The following is a 22288-nucleotide window of genomic DNA, read 5'->3' on the forward strand; positions in this document are numbered from 1 at the left end:
CAGTGGTGACTTTTGGCCACGTTTTCTTTAAAAACAATGTTTCTTCTAAAAACCTGAGGCGGAGCGGAACTAAATAGACAAGACGGCATTTGTTTGTAAAAGTAAACCGAATTCTACTGCAAACTGGTGCTTCTTTTCATTATATCATCTTGTTAGAATTTAGTTTAGTTTGTTGACACGTGTACCGAGGTACAGTGAAAAGCCTTTGTTGTGTGCTAACCAGTCAGCGGAGAGACCATACCCAATTACAATCGAGACACCCACAATGTACAGGTTCATGATAAAGGGAACATTCAGTGCAAGGTAAAGTCCAGTAAAGTCTGATTAAAAATAGTCCGACGGTCTCCAGTGAGGTAGATAGTAGCTCAGGACTGCTCTTATATAATTGTATTATAACATAATTTAACTACAATTCATAACATTTGAATACAATATTACTGGTAATAAAAAAATCACTGTCAGAAAGGGGCTGTCCCACTGTACAAGCTAATTCAGGAGCTCTCCCGAGTTTAAAAAATAAATCAAACTCATGGTAAGCACGGAGAATGTACGTAGCGGGTACGTCGGAGCTCGGGGCATCTCTTAGCGGCTCGTAACACTAACGGCAGGTACTCTGGAAACGCGGTAAGCTCGTGAAGATTTTTCAACATGTTGAAAAATGTCCACGAGAGCCCCGAGTACCTACGAGCGGTTATTACCGTAATTCTCCGAGTTCGAATCTGGGGAAACTCGGGAGAACTCTTGAATTAGCTCGTACAGTGGGACAGCCCCTTTAGCATTGAACACAACCAGCAACCAGTAGGAAACTGCACAGGTGTATATCCCACTCCAGAGACCGGGGAAAAGATACCTTAAGGGCTTGAGCACCAACATGACACAAAATAAACCCCACTGCTTCTTGAACCACTTAAAATACAGCCAGCTGCTCCACGGGCTGTGAAAGCAGAGTGCAGAACGATTGCTACATCCAACAACATCACATTCTCCAAGTTTACCATTGCAAGAGTTAAAGCAGGTGGTTTTATTACAAAGAGCAACAGACCAAAAACCTGACACAATGATTTTCTGTTATGAATCGCAGCTTCTGAACCAGAACTAAGTCGAGAGGAAGCTGCGAACAACCACAAATCTCTGGAGGCCAACAACATACAAGCAGAATTTCCTAAACAGGATGGTACATCATCTCCAATGGCTGCTATGTATTTAAGGTGAGGCGATTATTATCCATCTTTTTTTTGGTTGGTTAAAACAGTCTTATTTTTAATGATAGGAGTGTTAATTCTTTTATAAGAATAGGAGACATTGTCGAGGTTTATAAAATAATGAGGGGTATAGAGGGGTGGATAGTGTCGGCCTTTTTCAAAGGGTCGGGAGGTCTGATACTTGACGAGGCAGGTCTAAGGTGAAAGGGTAAATATTTAAAGGTGATGTGAGGGGCAAGTTTTCCCACATAGGGGGTGACGAGTTTGGCTTCAATTTTATTATTGTCATGGAGGGTTATGGTCTGAGTGCAGGTAGATGGGACATGGGGAAAATAAGTGTTCGGCACGGACTTGTAGGGCCAAGATGGCCTGTTTCCGTGCTGTAATTGTTATATGGTTATATGTGTAACGAGGTAGTGAAAAGCTTTGTTTTGCATGCTATCTAATCAGATCTGATAAAACTATATATATACATATATAATCGGGCCAAACTCCAGTACAAGAGGAAGAGCAAAGGGAAAGATTCAGAGTGCAGAATATAGTTCTCAGCACTATACTGCGCCGAGTTCTTGAGACAAAGTCTAATGTCCAGGAGATTTGGTACAGTACCCAAGCTATGGAAGGACTGCTCAGAAGCCTGATAACAGAGGGGGAAGAAGCTATTCCTGAGTCTGGTGGTGCACACTTGCAGGCTTCTGTATTTTCTGCCTGACAGGAACAGGGGGAAGAAGGAATGACCGGGGTGGGACAAGTCTTTGATTCCTGAGTGGCACAATGGGCTGTGTTCGGCACACTTGCCGGTTCGAATCCTGTATTTGTCTGCCTGACAGGAACAGGGGGTGAATGAAGTAATTATGAAGCCTTTGGGGTCAATGGTTGACTAAAAATGTGCTATATAAATAAGATTATTTGATTATTTTGGCTGCTTTTCCGAGGCAGATGGAGATGGAGTCAATGTTGGGAAGTCTGGTCTGTGTGATGGGCTGGACTACATCTACAACTCTCTGTTATTTCATGTGGTCTTGTGCAGAGCTGTTGCCAAACCAAGTTGTGATACTGTGGAAAGCATCTTTTCGGGTTGTGTCACCCTCCAGTTCACGCCCCTCATGTACACATCACAGCTGGCCCAGAAGAGATCCCAATGGTCCAAAATCCCAAATCCATGCCCCCCGCACCAACTCTTCAGGCATGCATTCAACTGTTATATCCTCTTATTCCCGACACACTAGCACTGGGGGCTCGGTTCTTCTGGCAACTTGCTTTTGCTGACTTTAGGTCATAAGGCCATTAGGAATAGGAGTAGAATTAGGCCATTCAGCCCATCAAGTCTACTCCACTATTCAATCATGGCTGACCTATCACTCCTTCCTATCCCCATTCTCCAGCTTCTCCCCATAACCTCAGACACCTGAACTAATCATGAATTGCCATTGTTTCATGGCTGCTCATTTGGCAGTAGATTTGTTTATTATGCCAATGCCAATGAATGTTGTCACGGAATAAGAGTAGGAGGAATGGAGTGTTGCCAGGTATATGTCAATGCACTATAGCAGTCTTTTCAATCTGAAGAGCATTTGCAGTATAGATATCAGCAGTCAACGTACACCTACTCCATCAAGGCAAGTTAAATTAGACTGTACCTTTCTGGAATATTCTCTTGTAACATCTAACTTGTTCAATCTAACATCTGAAGAGCCTTTGCCCATGTATTTGGCCCGGTTCCGTGGTCCGTCCGTACTTCCATTGTCCACTTGAGCAGGTAGAAAGCGCTCGCTCAGGTTGACGGGCTGGTCCTCTGGACTGCCACTGTATTCCAAGCCAGTCGAGCTGTTTCCATTCACCTCCACCAAGGTGCTGCCTCCTTGTGCACTGTTCGAGGTCGCCGGGTTCAAGGTTGTGGAGCCATTCCCACTGCAACATTCTGAGGAGGAGTCATCTGGCAATAAAAACAAAGTGAGTATTGTCACAACAGGCCATTCACAAAACACGTGCATGGATGGGTTGTAGTCTAGTTGATTTAATAGATCCATTGTGGTAACAGGCCATTGTGCCCACTGAATCCACACCAACCATTGATCAGCTGTTCTATATTATCCCACTTTCTCATCCACTCCAGGCCTGGATAGAGTGGATGTGGGGAGGATGTTTCCACTAGTGGGAGAGTCTAGGGCTAGAGGTCACAGCCTCAGAATTAAAGGACTATTTTCTTTAGGAAAGAGATGTGGAGGAATTTATTTAGTCAGAGGATGGTGAATTTGTGGAATTCTTCGCTACAGAAGACTATGGAGGCCGTCAATGGATATTTATAAGACAGAGATAGATAGATTCTTGAATAGTACGGGTGTCACGGGTTATGGGGAGAAGGCAGTTGGGAGGGAGAGAGAGAAGGCTGATCTATCTCTCTCTCCCTCCCAAACCCCAATCTCCTGCCTTCTCCCCATAACCTCTGGCACCTGTACTAATCAAGAATCTATCTATCTCTGTCTTAAAGAATGAATCCAGATACATCGTTCACAGGCACAGAAGTCCAGAACACACTAAACCACATGCAGTGCAACAGAACAGGCACTGTCCACAAGTCTGCAGCATGACCCAGCTCTTTAATTTGCAATAGTCACAGGATATCATCAAGGTAACCAAATATGCGGAAAATTAAATTAGAAAATGCAATGAAGCAAAGAAACGAGTTTTGTATTCTGCATAATTTAAGTAATGCATGGGAGTAGGATTTAATGGTATGTTAAGAATACAAATACAGGCAATTCCTTCCCCTCCAGTTAAATGTTTGCATCTTTGCCAGATACAAAATGATTAAACATTACTGGTCGCTGCCTGGTGTTCTAGTGCTTACACACTCCTGCATTCCCCAAAATGATTTCATGCTATGTCGTGTCACCAATCTAAAGAGACCTTCCCAAAGGGAGTTATGAATACAAATTTGAATGTAAAAATAAAGGGAAATAAAGATGTTTACTGCTATTCTTCCTGCTTCCTCCGTAAAATACCCCTCAACTGAAAATGATCAACCTTTGAACATTCGTATATAAACTCCAGACTGTTTTTCCTTCCTAAATAATGCATTCTGCATTCTCAGGACACCGTACCATCTAAAATGTACCATCCACTCGTTATTCTTTCTTTACAGTATATAGCTTTTGATTGAACTGGGAACATTTTCATGCCATTTTGGGTAAGTGACACAAGTTATGGTGCTGTAGTTATTGGAACAGAATAGTTGGACTTGCTGAGCTTGGTTTAGTATGCACATATAATGAGTACTCTTTGCATACAATACCTGCACAGGAAGCTCACTAACAGGGACCCCTGTCTATTAGGGAACCCACATTAATTCCATCTCAAATGGAGATGAAATTGGGCAGCACTGCAATAGGCAAACACATTGCTTGAAGGGGTAGGCAGAGTTTATCTTTGCATTATTTAGTTTAGTTTAGTTTAGAGATACAGCGCAGAAAAAGGCCTTTCGGTCCAATGAGTCGACACCCGACCAGGACAATTCTACTTTTTTTAATATAACCAAGCCAATTAACCTACAAACCTCTGTGTCCTTGGGTGTCTGGGAGGTGGGAGGTAACCGATTAGTTTGGAGAAAACCCCACGCAGGTCACGGGGAGAACGCACAAACTCCTTACAGACAGCACCAGTAGTCAGGATCGAACCCGGGTCTCTGGCGTTGTAAAACTGTAGCTCTACCGCTGCGCCATCATGCCACCCTGTTCAACACAGACATTGTGGACCAAAGGGCCTGTTCTTGTGCTGCTCTACGTTCTAATCAGCTTACGCAAGTCGTTTTTTTAAAAACCTTCCATGAAAGCTGAGCATCTTACCGCAAAGATAAAGAGATAATTTTTAATGCAGCATAAATGTTGTTAATTTCAGCTTTGTACAGAATAGTAAGCGATTAAAAAGCCTATTAATTCCCAAAATATTTTAATATTTTAATAAATCTAACAAAGAGTTCATTTTCTAAGAAGAAATTAAGCTACTTATTTCGAGGAAGGTAAGAAACTAAATGGGTTAGTGATGCAGCGAGAACCTAAAATGCAAATACACAGATTCTGACAAATTAATTTTGCAAGTTGGCCAAAGAGAATGTAGACAAAGTTTATTCTTCAGAATAATCAATTCAATGTAGGAAACTATTTAATTTATATAGACCCCTTGTTAAGCCACATTTGTAGGAACCCACATTGTAATTGTATATAGACCCCTGTGTGAGAGTGTGTGTGCCACATTGTGTGTGTGTGTGTGTGTGTGTGTGAGACCCACACCACTGTGTGTGTGTGTGTGTGTGTGTGTGTGTGTGCGTGTGTGATCGTGTGTGAGTGTGTGTGTGTGTGTGCGTGTGTGTGTGTGCGCGATCGTGCGCGCGAGTGTACGAGACATTTTTTAAAATATTTTTTGTGTGTTATGGGTTTAACGGAGTAACCCATTTACACCGAAGATAGACACAAAAAGCTGGAGTAACTCAGCGGGACAGGCCGCCTATCTGGGGAGAAGGAATGGGTGACGTTTCGGGTCGAGACCCTTCTACGTTTACATACATGTTATGCTGCTGCGTAGGAATTTCATTGTTCCGTCTCAGGACAATAAAAAACCCTTGACCAGTTTTCAAAACTGTAAAGTTTTATTTCTTAATGTTTGATGTTTTATGTGTCATTCTTAATTGTTACTGTATGTCGTGTTACTACTTGCGAGCGGAGCACCATGGCAAATTCCTTGTATGTGTACACACTTGGCCAATTCACTTATTCATTTAAACAGAATGTTGAGATGCTGGGGAGAGCAGAACTAAGATGATGAAACTGCTGGGCAGCAAAGAACTTAAAGTCATTGGTATCATAACGGAGGAAATGCTGAGGAAATTAAGGGAACAAAAAACAGACAAATCCTCAGGAAATGATACCTGGGTCCTAGTTCTACAACAGGTAGCTGAACAGATGGTGCATGAATTAGTGGTAATCTTACAGAATTTCCAGCATTTTAGAATACAGCCTCAGCAGGTTCGACAGTGGATAGTGTAACACCACTACTCTAGGGAGAGATGATATAGGGAACTACACCCTAGATAAGTATGGACAAAATGCTGAAATCCAAGACGATATTGCTATATTACTATTGTACTATGTTTGTTATTTATTGAACTTTTCCTTATTTTCTCTTCCCTGTTATGTACTATGCTTACATATTCACATATTCTGTTGTGCCGCAACAAGTAAGAATTTCATTGTCCCATGCGGGACATATGACAATTAAAAACACTCTTGACTCTTGAAGGATGAAGTCAAAGAAGATTTAGAAACTTAGAGTTGAATTTGGCTTAATCAACCTCAGCATTACGAAGGAGAAAGGGTGCTAACTCTTAAGAGTTTCATCAGCATGTTGCGAGAATTGATTTGGAAAAATCAATCAATGCAAAACATCTAGATATTATAAAGTTATTTGATTACATATCACAAAGAATTGTTTCATGAAAAAATAAAGTTTCATGGAGTCAGGGTTTATGTATTAGCAGGAATAATGGATTGGTTAAAGGGGGAAAGGGGTAGAGGGAAGGAACAAGAGTGAAAATGACTGGGTTAGAGCCATGAGGCACAGAAACAGGCCCTTCGGCCCAACTAAACCCTAGGTTTCAGGTTGGAAACCCCTTACAGTGGGAAGCAATAGGGATTGATTATTTACAGCTTATATGAATGACTTAGATGAAGAGGATGTAACCTGACTAGATTTATGTACAATATAATGCTCAGTGGAAAGGTAGCTGTTAGCAGGACACAAGAAAATCTACAAACTGATATAAATTGGCTCCACAAGGCCAGTGGCCAGTGGGAATATATTATGAGAAAATGTAAGGTTTCGCATTTTAGAGCAGAGAGAAATTGAGAATATATTTTGAATACTGAGAAGCTAGTAAATGTTGGTATTCGGAAGGTCCTTGGTGTGCTGTTCAAGAAATGCAGTTCTAACAAACAATTAGGAAGGCAAATGTTTTGTCAGCTTTTATTGCAAAGGGATTTGGGTGGAAAAGTACATTGGCCTCCATAAGCCATGCGTCCCAACATTATGGTGCCCTGAAATGGGGGGACTATGTTTGTCATTTCTACATGGTGAAACCAAAATGTATAAAACTGGCCTTTATTAAAATCTGACAATGTACACTTCAACCATATGTGATTTTATCAATATAAATCTCAAATTGTGGAGGCAAATAAATAAATGATGGGTCTTTGTCCCAAACATTGTGGAGGGTACTGTAAATAAGTATCGCTGAGATTGTACTGGGCTTGAGATGTGGAATACTTGATGCAATTTTAGTCTCACTACAAAGAGGAATATATTGTATTTACTTTTGTACAAATTCAAAGCCACAGCTTCACAAGATTGAATACTTGAATGAGGGAATTGTACTAGAAGGAGAGACAGATTAAACAATGTGAAAAGCAGCTCAGAAAGATGAGAGCTAAACATTGAAGCTGATAAAGAGCCTGTCCCACTTGGGCGTCATTTGCACAACATCATTAATGCCTCCAATGCCTTGTGGCCATATCCAGTCATGGAAAAGGCTCCAGGAGTACAAGCAGAGGAAATTAGCTTCACTTTGCATCATGTTCGGCACAGGCATTGTGGGCTGAAGGGCCTGTTTCTGTGCTATGCTCCTGCATTCCGAGGAACGTTCACTAACAATCTAGTTAAGTAGAACACAAGTGCTGGAGTAACTCAGCAAGTTATGCAGCATCTATGGAGGACATGGATAGATATTTTGTGTCGGGACCCTTCTTCAGACTAGCTTAGATGGGACATCGGAGTGGGCATGGATAAGTTGAGCCAAAGGGTCTATTTCCGTGCTGTATTATTCTGCGACTCTATAACTTTGCCCAACTTCATCTTTTTGAAGTAGACAAATCATTCTTGCAGAAGAACTAAACCCTGCCTAAGTCTGAAGAAGGGGTTCACAGACCAGAAATGTCATTGCTTCTCCATATCCTCCAGAAATATTGCCTGACCCGCTGAATTACCCCAGTGCTGCGCCCTTTATTGTGAAGGTCATAAGTGATAGGAGTAGAATTAGGCCATTCGGCCCATTAAGTCTACGCTGCCATTCAATCATCTCTCGTTCCTAACCCCATTCTCCTGCCTTCCCCCCATAACCTCTGACAACTGTACTAATCAAGAAATCTATCTATCTCTGCTTTAAAAAATATACATTGACTAGGCCTCTACAGCCTTTTGTGGCAAAGAATTCCAGATTCACCATCCTATGACTAAAGAAATGTTGCCTCATCATAAAAGAACGTCCTTTAAATCTGAGACTATGACCTGTAGAGCGGAAACATCCTCTCCACATCCACTCAATCCAAGCCTTTCACGATTCTGTACATTTCAATGAGGTCCCACTTCATTCTTCTAAACTCCTGCGAGTACAAGCCCGTGCCGACAAATACTCATCATAGGTTAACATACTAATTCCTGGGAATACTTGCCATAAAGCAGCAATAAGACGTACTGGTTTGTAGGTTAATTGGCTTGTTGTAAGTGTAAATTGTCCCGAGTGTGTGTAGGATAGTGTTAATGTGTTCGGGTAGCTGGCTGGTGCAGACTTGGTGGGCCGAAGGGCCTGTTTCCGCTGCTGTATCTCTAAACTGAACTCTATTCGATCAGAGCCCATTCCTGTTGCCCTTATCTGGTGAGAATGTAGACGGCTGAAATTCTATTCAAGGATTCCCGACATCCACGCAGACCTCAATCTGCACAGTTAAAGAATCGTAAAGACTGCTTGTGGCAGGTGACCTTGCTGCCTCATCAAAGTAGGCGGTTAAAGATGAACAGGATTTTACCTGGCTGTTTTCAGTAAGGTTAATATCACAATTCCAATCCATTGTGTTAAAAAATTCTGTGTGATCCTAGAGGACTAATCATTATTAAGGAACTTAAAATCAGGAACCATAAGGTGGATGGGCTACCATATGGGATGTTCCCAAACTAAATTATCCAGCAGCACATTTGTTGCAGGAAATGTGCTATTACATTGTGGCTTCTCTATCTCTCTGTGGTTAATAATTTGACAAGCAGTCCTGTAAAATCTCGAGGAGGCAATGTTATAAATCTACCAGAAGCACTGATACATTACAGATGCAGAACACCGTGTTCGTTTATAGCTAAACCATCAGCTTACTGAGGTAAACAAATCATTCTTGCAGAAGATCTAAACCCTACCTAATTCCTTCCAGGCAAACGAGAAAACCCACAACCGGAAAGCTGTGGTGCTCTCAGCTGAACAGGCACTGTGCCAGATTCTTTCGACTGCCGGTTTTTTTCCCCTTCACTTCCAACCGACTCCTGCACTTCTCCCTCCCACTCTGGTTTGCAATTTTAATTTGAATTGAGCCAGACAAAGCAGCCAAGTCAGAAACCTGCTGTGAAATTTTCATTAGAATCCCAATAGGAAACGGTGCAAAACAACGGTCAGGCTTGTGGCTCCACAACACTCTTCCTCCTTTGCCCAGAGCCGGACAATGCAAGTCAAACTCCAGTGGAGGCCAAATATCATTTGGACGTACAAGAGACCTTAGCATGGCAGAATGTGCAGGCATTGTCTACAGTGCAACTTGCTCTGAGGGAACTCTCGCTGCAAATTACTCTTAGTCCTAAGAAATGGAGACAGTGCCCAAGAGAGAAAATGTACCATTTCGAGAATGCCTTACGGACTCCTGCACCCTGTCAGAGCAAGTACCCATAGGTTCTGATAGAAGCCAATGAACTGAAATAGTAAAATACAAAGTGCTGGAGGAACTCAGCAGGTCAGGCAGCATCTGTGGAGGGAATGGACGGAAGATGTTTCGGATCGGGACCCTTCTTCAGATTGACCAGTCTTCAGAAAGGTCCCGACCAGAAACATTGCCTGTCCATTCCTTCCACAGATGCTGCCTGACCTGCTGAGTTCCTCCAGCACTTTGTGTTTTGCTCAAGATTCCACACCTGCAGTTCCTTGTGTTTTTAAACTGAAATAAGTCTTAGACCATATTTTAAGAGACCCTCTCATGCCACAGGGCATCTCTCCAAAAGAAACTCATCATTATGCCAGAACAACTAATTAAAGACAATGTTATAGCAAAAGGATTTGAGTATAGGAGCAGGGAGGTTCTACTGCAGTTGTACAGGGTCTTGGTGAGACCACACCTGGAGTATTGCGTACAGTTTTGGTCTCCTAATCTGAGGAAGGACAATCTTGCCATAGAGGGAGTACAGAGAAGGTTCACCAGACTGATTCCTGGGATGTCAGGACTTTCATATGAAGAAAGACTGGATAGACTCGGTTTGTATTCGCTAGAATTTAGAAGATTGAGGGGGGATCTTATAGAAACTTACAAAATTCTTAAGGGGTTGGACAGGCTAGATGCAAGAAGATTGTTCCCGATGTTGGGGAAGTCCAGAACAAGGGGTCACAGTTTAAGGATAAGGGGTAAATCTTTTAGCACCTAGATGAGGAAAACATTTTTCACAGAGAGTGGTGAATCTCTGGAATTCTCTGCCACAGAAGGTAGATGAGGCCAGTTCATTGGCTATATTTAAGAGGGAGTTAGATGTGGCCTTTGTGGCTAAAGGGATCAGGGGGTATTGAGAGAAGGCAGGTACAGGACACCGAGTTGGATGATCAGCCATGATCATATTGAATGGCGGTGCAGGCTCGAAGGGCCGAATGGCCTACTCCTGCACCTATTTTCTATGTTTCTATGTTATGATATACTGTAGTTATCTATCTATTTTGGCATGATAAACTAAAAGCCTGTAAGACACTAATAATCTGCCAGGCGTTACAGTCCTCCAACTCTAACCTCCTCGTTATTTATTCATTAATGCAGTTATTTTGCAGAATTTACCCTATTTATCATTACAGTAAAACTGTGGCAAAAAAACACATGTTTATGTCGTACTTTTTTCTGAGACAAATACATTTTAGTTCTGTAACCCTACAGTGAAATCCACAACATTACAGTTTATGTAAAATCAACTCTTATACCCGCTTGTCACTACCCTGTGGAAACCACAAAATATTTATTTGCATTCAAGAAATCCTCAAGAGTTAATCGAATTGCTCCATTATTTTCCTTTGTCTTCATTTTCTAATTAACAACGGAATCAATGAAACACTAGGCATGGCAGACTGCTCTCAGGTTTTTACTGCACTCGCTGTCTGAAAAACGTTACCCACTGCAGGGGCCAGGCTGGCAACACTTTCATTCTGTATTCATCCCAGACAGGCTGACAACGTTAAGTGATTTGCTTGGCGTGGCCTTAATATCAATGGTTGCAGTTGCTAATTCCTTCACCGTACTCGCTCCGATATCCCTCGGGGGTGGTCCAACCTTTTCACTGTCTCGGCACCCTGGGATTAAGTTGGTTTATCCTTTGAGAGGCAGCACGAGCTAGTATCCATGCCTGCGGAGAAGCTGGCATTGCCATGGTAACCCTGCTCCTCTCAGCCGGGTCAACCAATAAGCGTCTCTGAAGAGCTAACAGTGAAAGATGTCCTTGGCTGTCGGACCGAGCCTGCAGTCTTTCCTCGGTGATGATTTTCATTCTGGATTACTGACCTCCCACTTCAAGCTTTCCACTGAGATATGACTAGTCGTATAATGGGTAACGCTCACACAAGCTCATAGCCTGCCAGCCACAATAATTCAGATATGACACAGCCAGCAGTGTGTGGAAGAAAATACTCTCAAATGTAGCACAGAATCTTCATTCATTTTTATTTCTAAATCACAAATCAATCCTGTAATTTACAATAAACAGTTTGGCGTGTTTCTCAATTTGCGGCTTTTATAAGTCGTCTTTTTTTCCAGATTTCCGAACGAATTACAAAGAGAGGGCTTTTCCAGTGGATTTGCTGACTCTGCTGTAGTGATGTCTGAGCTACATTTTACCCTTAAGCTGGACAGGTAGATAAGCACTCTGCTGCCAATCGTGCTTTGTGTGGTGCTTCCGATGAGCTAGCAGGAGCCGTGGAAATTGCTCATCGCAACGACACCTCGTATTCCACTTGGGTGGCTTACAGCCCAACAATATGAACATTGAAGGTAGACACAAAATGCTGGAGTAACTCAGCAGGCGGGACAGGCAGCATCTCTGGTGTCTACCTTCGATTTAAACCAGCATCTGCAGTTCTTTCCTACACAATGTGAACATTGAATTTCTTCTTAGGCCCCCTTCGGTCGTGGCTGACCATAGGTGTCTCCAGGGTTGGAGGACACCTGTGCGTGACTTTGTTTAACGTGGGGAGACTGGTGCACAGACAGCCACCCCACGGTCCTTGACAGATCTGGGTCAGGATCCAGTGGCATGGAGTCCAAGACGACCGGAGATCCTTTTCTGCTGCAGCCTTCATCCGCCTTCCCAGCCGTTGTGACGCTCCACTAAGGTCAGCCATCGTCCTCCGCCTGTTCCACCGTTGAGGTCTTGGTTGGATTGTTCTTTGTCAGAGTCCTCCCCCTCGACCTTACCGCCATGGGTGGCCCTACTTGGAGCATAGCAGAGTTCTTGGAATGAACTCGTACAGTGGGACAGGGCTTTTACAGAATCAACTGGAAACAACAGCTTCTGCAGGAACTCTTCAATCTCTGATGCGCTCAAAGAATGTACTCAGCAACACTCCAATGGATGCACTGGGGATTCCCTGGACATGCTCACAAAGAAAGACTGCAAGCAATGCAGATTGCATTCACAAACCAGCTTTGTAACTGTCTGCTCCTAACACTGTACATTTTGCAATTACTTAAAAAGACTATAAACCTGCAAAACTAAGTTACAGACCACGTTATAATTTCCCTACCGACATCATGGGATCTCGGCTATATTGGAATAAAATTGGTTTATGCAAAAGCACAAAATAAGCTCATTCTTTTGATAGTGTCCCTACTTTTCTTATACATTAAATCATGCAAACAAATATAGTATTCTGAACCAATGGAAGGAAATAGAATGTTTAAGAAGGAACTGCAGATGCTGGAAAATCGAAGGTAGACAAAAGTGCTGGAGAAGCATCTATGGAGCGAAGGAAATAGGCAACTTCGGGATGATACCATTCTGAAGAAGGGTTTCGGCCCGAAACGTTACTGATTCAGTAACACAGAGATATAATCATCCTATCAATGACTAGAAAGCGGTCCGGAGCTACTATCTTCCTCACTGGACACCCCCAAACTATCTTTAATCAGACTTTACTGGATTTTATCTTGCACTATACGTTATTCCCTTTATCATGTATCTGTACACTGTGGATGGCTCGATTGTAACAATGTATAGTTTTTCCGTTGACTGGTTAGCACGCAACAAAAGCTTTTCACTGTACCTCAGTACATGTAACAATAAATTAAACTAAACTAACTTAATGAATGGTCAATGGACAAGTGTTGCAACTCAGCGGGTCAGACAGCATCTCGGGAGAACATGGATATGTGACATTTCGGGTTGGGACTCTTTTGCACACATCAGAGGCATCTCCTGCATCTGCAGCTCCTTGTGTCGACAATGAACAACAGACCCCAGGAAACCTTGCCTATTTCCCTCGCTCCATAGATGCTGCTGCACCCGCTGAGTTTCTCCAGCATTTTGTCTACCTTCGATTTTCCAGCATCTGCAGTTCCTTCTTAAACACTTGCTGCTTCAAAATCAGCTTGTTATTGAAAGACGCGGATGCCAGGTTTGACCTGAAGCTCCAGGCAGGCGTTACTTAGACTCCCTCATCCCTCTAGGACCACCACGTGACTGTAAACAAGATGTTAACACAGGCTTCTATCAAGCTTCATCAACCTCCAGCACAATACAATGTGACATTGGCACAGTCTTGCAGTGAACTAAATAACATTTTACTCCGTGTAGGAAGGAACTGCAGATGCTGGTTTAAACCAAACATCGACACAAGGTGCTGGAGTAACTCAGCGGGACAGGCAGCATCTCTGGAGAAAAGGAATAGGTGACGTTTCGGGTCAAGATCCTTCTTCAGACTGCAAGACAGGGAAACGAGAGATATAGACGGTGACACAGAGAGATATAGAACAAAAGGTATGCAAAAAAAGAAACAACGAGCAAGGAAACTGTCCTTTGTTGGCTGTGGGCATTTTACCATGTCTGGGTGTTTCATCCAAACAATAGATGGTAAAGACATCTAATCCCATCAATCCATACTCCCATATGTTACTGCTCCCCACACACAGCTTTGCTATGCTGCAAAAACATTTTGTGTTTGTACATTGAGAAAGGCAGCAATCTGTCTTTACTGCAGGTTCTTTTAGAGAAACTTCATCCCACACATACAACTAATTTCACATGACAATTCAGAGCAGATCTGATCTGATGAAATGTCAATAGCCTGAAAGTACAACTGCTTTTCTTTCTCCATAGATACAGCGCATTTATAAATCTGTCGGAAGGAATTACGCATGCTGGTTTCAACCGTAGACACAAAAAGCTGGAGTAACTCAGCAGACAGGCAGCATCGCTGGAGAGAAGGAATGGGACGGCATTTCGGGTAGAGATGCTAAATCTGCTTTCATGTCAGATTTCGAGGAAGACTTGCTTGCTTTCACCAGTGGGTGCATTTAGAAAAAGAGGCAAGAAGTCCTTTTGCAGATTTACAAGATATGGTTATGCTGCGTTTGGAGTATTGAACGCAGTTCTTGTCACCCATTTACAGGAAGGCGCTGGAGGCTTTGGCGATGGTGCATAAGAGATTTAACAGAATGCTAACTAGATTAGAAGGTATTACAGTGTAGCCAGAAAGAGAAGTTGGACAAACTTGGATTGTTTTCTTGGAGCAGAGTTTGGGGGGGGGGGGCTGGGGACCTGATAGAAATATATTAAATTATGAGAGGCATAGATAGGGTACACAGTCAAGGTTTGGGCGGCACAATGGCACAACAGTAGAGTTGCTGCCTGACAGGACCAGAGACCCGGGTTCGATCCTGACTACGGGTGCTGTCTGTATGGAGTTTGTACATTCTTCCTGTGACCGCATGGGTTTACTCTGGGTGCTCCGGTTTCCTCTCGCACTCCAAAGACATACAGGTTTGTAGGTGAATTGGCTTCAGTAAACAAATTGTATATTGTGCCTATTGCGTAGGATAGTGTTAGTGTACGGAGCGATCGCTGCTCAGCACTGACTCGGTGGCTGAAGGGCCCGTTTCCATGATTTAAGTCTAAAGTCTTATAATGAACACCTGAACATTATGTCAAATGCGTAGTTTTTCCATCACAGATCTCTTGGTTCCAGTGACAGCCTTCTGTCAGGCAGAGTTAGAAGAGCGAACCAGATTCGGTTCTGACCTCTTGAACGTTCCATGTTCTCCAAGTGAAAGTTTCCCTTCAATGCTCTTGTTGCCCCCACAACATCCCACAGATGTGGCACTGGTGGATTCATTGGTCATTGTAAAGTGCTGCTGGTGTGTCGGCGACGACTGCGGGAACCAGGGAGTTAATGAGAATGAGGGGAGAATATGTGAGAGGAAACTTTATGGAGGAATGGGATATCACTGAGTTGCTGCCTTACAGCGCCAGAGACCTGTGTTCAATTCCGACTACGGGTACTGTCTGTACGGAGTTTGTACGTTCTTCCTGTGACCGCGTGGGTTTTCTCCGAGATCTTCGGTTTCCTCCCACACTCCAAACACGTACAGGTACGTAGGTTAATTGGCTTGTTGTATGTGTAAATTGTCCCTAGTGTGTGTAGGATAGTGTTAATGTGTGGGGGTTGCTGGTCAGTGCAGACTCGGTGGGCCGAAGGGCCTGTTTCGCACAGTATCTCCAAACAAAACAAAACAAACTAAACTAAAGCACAGGCTCCATGGAATGGAACAGCTTCCTTCTCTGTCATGGGAAAATACAGGAACCAAGTCCCTAAAATGCTTCCAGATTTACCTTTGCTGCAGCAGCTTGGTGCCTGATAGAAATTCAATTAATGTAACAAAGACATATGCAATGTCATAAATGGGAGAAACAGTGCCCTGAGGCAGATATAACCATATCCTTCAGAGATCCCAGCAGTGAAGTACTATTTCTTTTAAATAGAGGAATGTTTAATAGAAAAGTGCAGTAAAGTGCTGTATATTAGTCATTGCAGGTTGTACTGTCTCCTATATTCATTCCCTAGATCTCAATGAAAGACATTTTGGTGACAGAATATAATGCGCTGATACGACTGTATAAACTTGATTTATGATGAATATCTCTCAACGATGCCTTCTCTACTTTAAGTCTTTGTGTACTTTTGAAAAAAATTATTTTGGCGGATGGGATATCTGCCATCTAATGTAAGGATAATGCCATCAAGGCATTTCATTCAAGGTGTAGATGTACCATTTTCTGAAACCAATGTCAGAAGTTGGGCAGCAAGTTTTGGAAGTTATTATATAACAAGGTGCACACTCCCCACCACTCTGAACAGAGATAATGGTGAATCCCATTTGATGACAGCAACATTTGGCTCAATTAGTTTATAAGAATACACAAAAACTGAAATCTCTCTAAGAGGAAGTACATTATTACAAAGAGAAGCCTCCTTGCATCACTTTAATAATCCAACATCAAGCTCACAAATTGCAGAATTTAATATAATAAACAGTATAAAAATATTCAATTAATTGCCTGAAAGTATTTCCATTAGACTCGGCACCATCCTTATAATTTCACAATATAATAACTAGTTATTCTGGGAAGCAAGGTTAAGTGTTTAATTTTACCATTGGTATTGTAACACATTTTACCATTAATTACACAATGTTCCTAACAATAGCGAACACATTATACTCCTATTATCCATGGTTCCACATCACCCTTTTGAAAGCCCAAAGAAGCTTAATGACTGAATCATCAAGCAGATAAAAGGAACAGTATTACAGCTCATTTGTGACGAGCTGGAGATGTAGCTTAAACTATTGAGAACAAAGACTTCACAAAATTAAAGAGCAGCAAAGTTAAGAGATAAAGTCCCTTTTAGATAAAAAGAACAAAGCTTTGTCTTTTCATTATCTTTGATTTTGAGTTTTCAGTAACTAATAATAATAATAATAATAATAATAATAATAATAATAATAAAAAAATTTATTTAATGGGCGCTTTTCAGACATCTCAAGGACACCTTACATAGTAATCGGAATAAAACAATAATTGGAATAAAACAAAACACATCACAGAGACACAAATTAAAAACAGAATTCAATCCAAAAACAGAAAACCAAAAACACAGTGTGAAGAGCGAGAAGCGGCAGCCAAAGCGCGCGCGCCAGCGTCCACTCTCTCTTCACGGCAGCCATCTTGGACACAGACCTACAGGACTACAATTAGACAAAAAAATCACCCCCCCACAGTGGATAGCACTGTGGGGGAAGGCACAATGTCCAGTCCCCACCCCATGTTCACCCCAAAGTCAGGCCTATTGAGGCCACCGCAATTGCCTCTACGGAGGCCCGATGTCCCTGGCCGTTCTCACCGGGTGGTCTTGCCCCGGCGTCGGGAGAGTCCTTTCGGCGGCTGGGCCACTGGAACGGCCACTTCCTGGCTGCAACCATGGGTGAAAACACCGTCACCTTAAACCTACTACTTCAGCACTGAAGAGCAATCTTCCATGTCCAATTCATTATCAGTGGCACAAAATCCAGGCCTGCAATACGTTCCTTGCTGTGGAACCTGCTCACTGAATGATGAAAGCAGAAGCACACAATGGGTTTGGTTCAAGTGCTCCTGAAACCAGTGAAACAGAAACGTGTTGTGTAATCCAGAGCCCAAAGTGCTTCAGCTTTGCTACAGTAGACAGTTTCAGTAGACAGTCATGGAGTCATACGGCACAGAAACCATCACATTCAACACCACTCGTCCATGCCAACCAAGATGCCCCGTCTCATCGTGTCCCAGTTGCCCACATTTGGCCAACATCCCTCCATCTAGCCTGTCCAATCCTTTAAGAATTTTATGATTCTATAAGAATCCCGCTCATCCTTCTAAATTCCAGTGAATACAAGCCCAGCCGACCCATTCTTTCACCATCTGTCAGTCCCGCCATCCCAGGAATGAATCTGGTGAACCTACGCTACACTCCCTCAACAGCAATAATGTCCTTCCTCAAATTAGAAGACCCTAATTGCACACAGTACTCCAGATGCAGTCTCACCAGGGCCCTGTACAACTGCAGTGGGACCTCCTTGCTCCTAAACTCAAATCCTCTTGCAATGAAGGCACTCATGCCATTAGCTTTCTTCACTGCCTGCTGTGCCAGCATGCTTACTTTCAGTGACTGCTGTACAAGCACACCCTTGTCTCGTTGCACCTCCCGTTTTCCTAATCTGACACCATTCAGATAATGGGTGACGTTTCGGGTCGAAACCCTTCTTCCGATCAGTTACTCCAGCATTTTGTCCAAGGGTCACAGCTTAAGGATAAGGGGTGGGCCATTTAGGACTGAGATGAGAAAAAACTTTTTCACCCAGAGTTGTGAATCTGTGGAATTCTCTGCCACAGAAGGCAGTGGAGGCCAATTCACTGGATGTTTTCAGGAGAGTGTTAGATTTAGCTCTTAGGGCTATAGGAATCAACGGACATGGGGAAAAAGCAGGAACGAAGTACAGATTTTAGATGATCAGCCATGATCATATGCCATGATCATGCTGGCTCAAAGGGCCGAATGGCCCACTCCTGCACCTATTTTTTTCTGTGTCTTAAATATATCCACTGACTTGGCCTCAACTCCCTTCTGTGGCAAAAAATTCCATCTTCACCACCCTCGGACTAAATAAATTCCTCCTCATCTCCCCCTAAAAGAACATCCTTTAATTCTGAGGCTATGACCTCTATTCCTAGACTCTCCCACTAGTGGAAACATCCTCTCCACATCAACTCCATCCAAGCCTTTCACCAAGCCTTGTACCTCGGTACAAGTGACAATAACTGAACTGAAACTGCTTCTGATCACAACAAAATGTTGTGAGATGGATAATGATAATCCAGTCGATTTAAAAGTACCACCTACTCCTCTTCCAAGGGTACTCTTTCGTACAGCTTAAGAACCAGGGAAGGCGACAGTGTGTCAGGGTTGATTTAACATCCAATTTAAATGCAGCATATTGCTCCAGAGGATAGATTTGTAGTGCAAATCATTATCTTAGAAATTATAAGAAACAGATAAATACTCACTCTGCGAGAAATGTCTCAACCAAGGGTAATTAGAATGTTGAACTTCCGATCACTTATCTACAGGAATTGTGGCAAATGAATAGTTGAATTATGAGGTAGTTAGATAAGTGTACGAGCAAGAAAGGGAAGAATTGTATGCTGACAATGTTTGTTGACATAGCTTGAGACTTAGGTGGAATATAAATGCTGGGCTTGCCAGTTGGTTAAGCAGAATTAGCCAGCCACAGGCTATTTAAATGAATAATTCATCCCCTTTGAGTATACCCTCCATTCCATCTGCAAAAGGGGAATTTCCCAGCTTGTCGGTATACCAACAGTGTGAGGCTTACTAGTATGTATTGAGTAATTTTTCTAGGAATGGGGTATAAACAGAAAATGGTGGGATCATGGTTTGCTCACCATCTTGGGCCAAATGTTCAATAGAACAAGAGAACAGGAACAGGCCCAGCTGAACGCGATGCCAAGTTAAACTCATCTCCTTTGCCAAATCGTGATCCATATCCCCCTGTTCCCTGTGAATCCATGCAACCTGAAAGCCTCTTAAATGCCACTATCGTGTCTGCCTCCAGCACCACCCCTAGCAGCATGTTCCGTTCCAGGCTCCAACTCTGTGTGTGTGTGTGTTAAAAAAACACTTGCCCCACACATCTCCTCTGAACTTTGCCCCTCTCACCTTAAAACTGTGCTCTTTAATCATTGACATTACTTGCCTGGGAAAAAGGTTCTGTCAATCTACCTATTGAGACCACTCAATTTTATATATGTTTAAGAAGAAACTGCAGATGCTGGAAAAATCGAAGGTAGATAAAAATGCTGGAGAAACTCAGCGGGTGGGGCAACATCTATGGAGCGAAGGAATAGGTGATATTTCGTGTCTCGACCCAAAATGACGCCTATTTCATCTCTCCATAGATGCTATTCCTTCTCTCCATATCTCTAATTATAATGGTCAGATTTGTCTTCTTTCTTGAAGAGGGCCCTGATGTGGATGAAACGGCTGTGGATTTGTGACCTAAGTTTTAGAACTTCAGCAGGGATACCTTCTGCTCCTAGAACATCTTTGGTTGGAACAAGACATCCAAAATCCTCAGTGAATGCCCAAGGAGAAGACAGCTGGACTGGAGGGCGACATCTCGGCAGCTTCGACCACCCCGGGCCGCGGAGCTCGGTTGAGCCGTGGGACTGACGTACCATCGCCCGGTAGGGTAACAAGATCAGAGGCCTGGATCGCTTCAGTGCAGATGGAGAATAAGGAGGGGAAGAGACAATGACTTTAAGACTTTTGCCTCCATCACAGTGAGGAGGTGCCTGGTGAACTCACTGTGGTGGATGTTAATTTGCGTTTATTGTGTGTTTTGTTGTTTATTATTATATGTATGACTGCAGGCAACGAAATTTCGTTCAGACAAACAAAGGAATCTAATCTAATCTAAGGAAAACATACACAGCAACCAAGCTACGTATAGCACCATTTCTACAAACATCTATGCAGTAAATCTATTTTATGCAGCCAAGACATTGGAAGAAATATTTTGCTGTTCTTCAGGTGGTTTTCATTACCTTCTGCTGAGAACAGACAGGGCTTTGGTCGAAAGTCTCATCAGAAAGACTTGATTTCACCATGCCTCAGTAATTCACTGAAGTGTCAGCCCAGATTATGTGCTTTGATCTCTGACATGGGCTTTGAAACCGCGTAGTTTTAGCAACCGCACGAGATGACACATTTAAGTAAAAGCTCAACCACGTAGCTCTGACAACATCAGAACTCCTGGACAATCTATACCATGTACAACCCCACCAATCAATAAATGCTGTTTAACCAGCCACTTCAATACATTAGGTAGAACACACTTCACATACACACTCACAAGGCCTTACATTCACTAACTCCACAACAGCACCATAGCTAACAGTAACATTCTGATAGACTGCAGATAACAGAGGAGTGGGGATGAAATGGCAATGAGGGGGGGCATCAGTTGGAAGGTCAGGCCTAAAGGTGGCTTGGTAAGGGATGAATTAGTGCTGGTCAGGGATGGCTAGGAATGTCGGAAGGTGGTGCAGCATCAATGGGGTGTGTTGGCAACCTTTGAGGAGCATGGGAGCATAAATTCTAGGGACCTTCACATCAAGAACAAGGGAAAGGAGTGAACAAAAATAAATGTCAAAGCCCAGGCTCTTGGTCCCTGGAGATCGCAGCTCCCATGCTGATATCATGTTGAATTATTTTAAAGGCAGTCTCAACACAGTGATAATGTAAAGACAAGGATTGGGCCGATGAATTCTAGGAAGCAATGACCTTTCCCACTAAATAACCGCTTTGAGCAGTTCTCATGTGGAAAACTGTCTTCGTTAAAAGTAGGAACCTGCAGAGTAGGGAAAATCAGTAGAAGGTGGACTTTGGACTGAATGTGGAGAAACACAGCGGGTGTAGCAGTCCATAACGTTGCCTATTTCCTTCGCTCCATAGATGCTGCTGCACCCGCTGAGTTTCTCCAGCATTTTTGTCTACCTGCTCATGTGGAAAACCTGTTTAAATAGTAGATAGCTTCTTTTCCATCAATGCCTCTGCACCTGCTATGACAAAGCACTCTGATATCACTAATAGTTTTATATTGTGCACCACATCTCCTTGTCCAGTTGCTCATGTGGAAAAAACATATTCACCCATGTAGACTGCACAAAATGCTGGAAAATCGAAGGAAGCAAAAATGGTGGAGAAAAGATCAGTCGGGTCAAGTAGTACAGTCCCAAAACGTTGCCTATTTCCTTCGCTCCATTAGATGCTGCTGCACCCGCTGAGTTTCTCCACCTTGGTGTCTACACGGTCATGTGGAAAACTTGTTCCAATAGTAGATAGCTTCTTTTCCATCAATGCCTCTGCACCT

General features: G+C 42.9%; 1 protein-coding gene across 3 annotated transcripts in view; it reads right to left on the reverse strand.

Annotated features, from left to right (window-relative positions):
• nol4lb (nucleolar protein 4-like b) overlaps positions 1 to 22288 on the reverse strand; it is a 148675-nt gene that overhangs the window by 27859 nt on the left and 98528 nt on the right. For all 3 annotated transcript variants that reach the window (XM_055652671.1, XM_055652670.1, XM_055652672.1), the window contains one exon: positions 2843 to 3138. In XM_055652671.1, the coding sequence (XP_055508646.1) occupies positions 2843 to 3138 (296 nt within the window). The remainder of the gene's footprint in view (positions 1 to 2842; positions 3139 to 22288) is intronic.

Source organism: Leucoraja erinacea, chromosome 21 (assembly GCF_028641065.1).
Source record: "Leucoraja erinacea ecotype New England chromosome 21, Leri_hhj_1, whole genome shotgun sequence".
NCBI lineage: Eukaryota > Metazoa > Chordata > Chondrichthyes > Rajiformes > Rajidae > Leucoraja > Leucoraja erinaceus.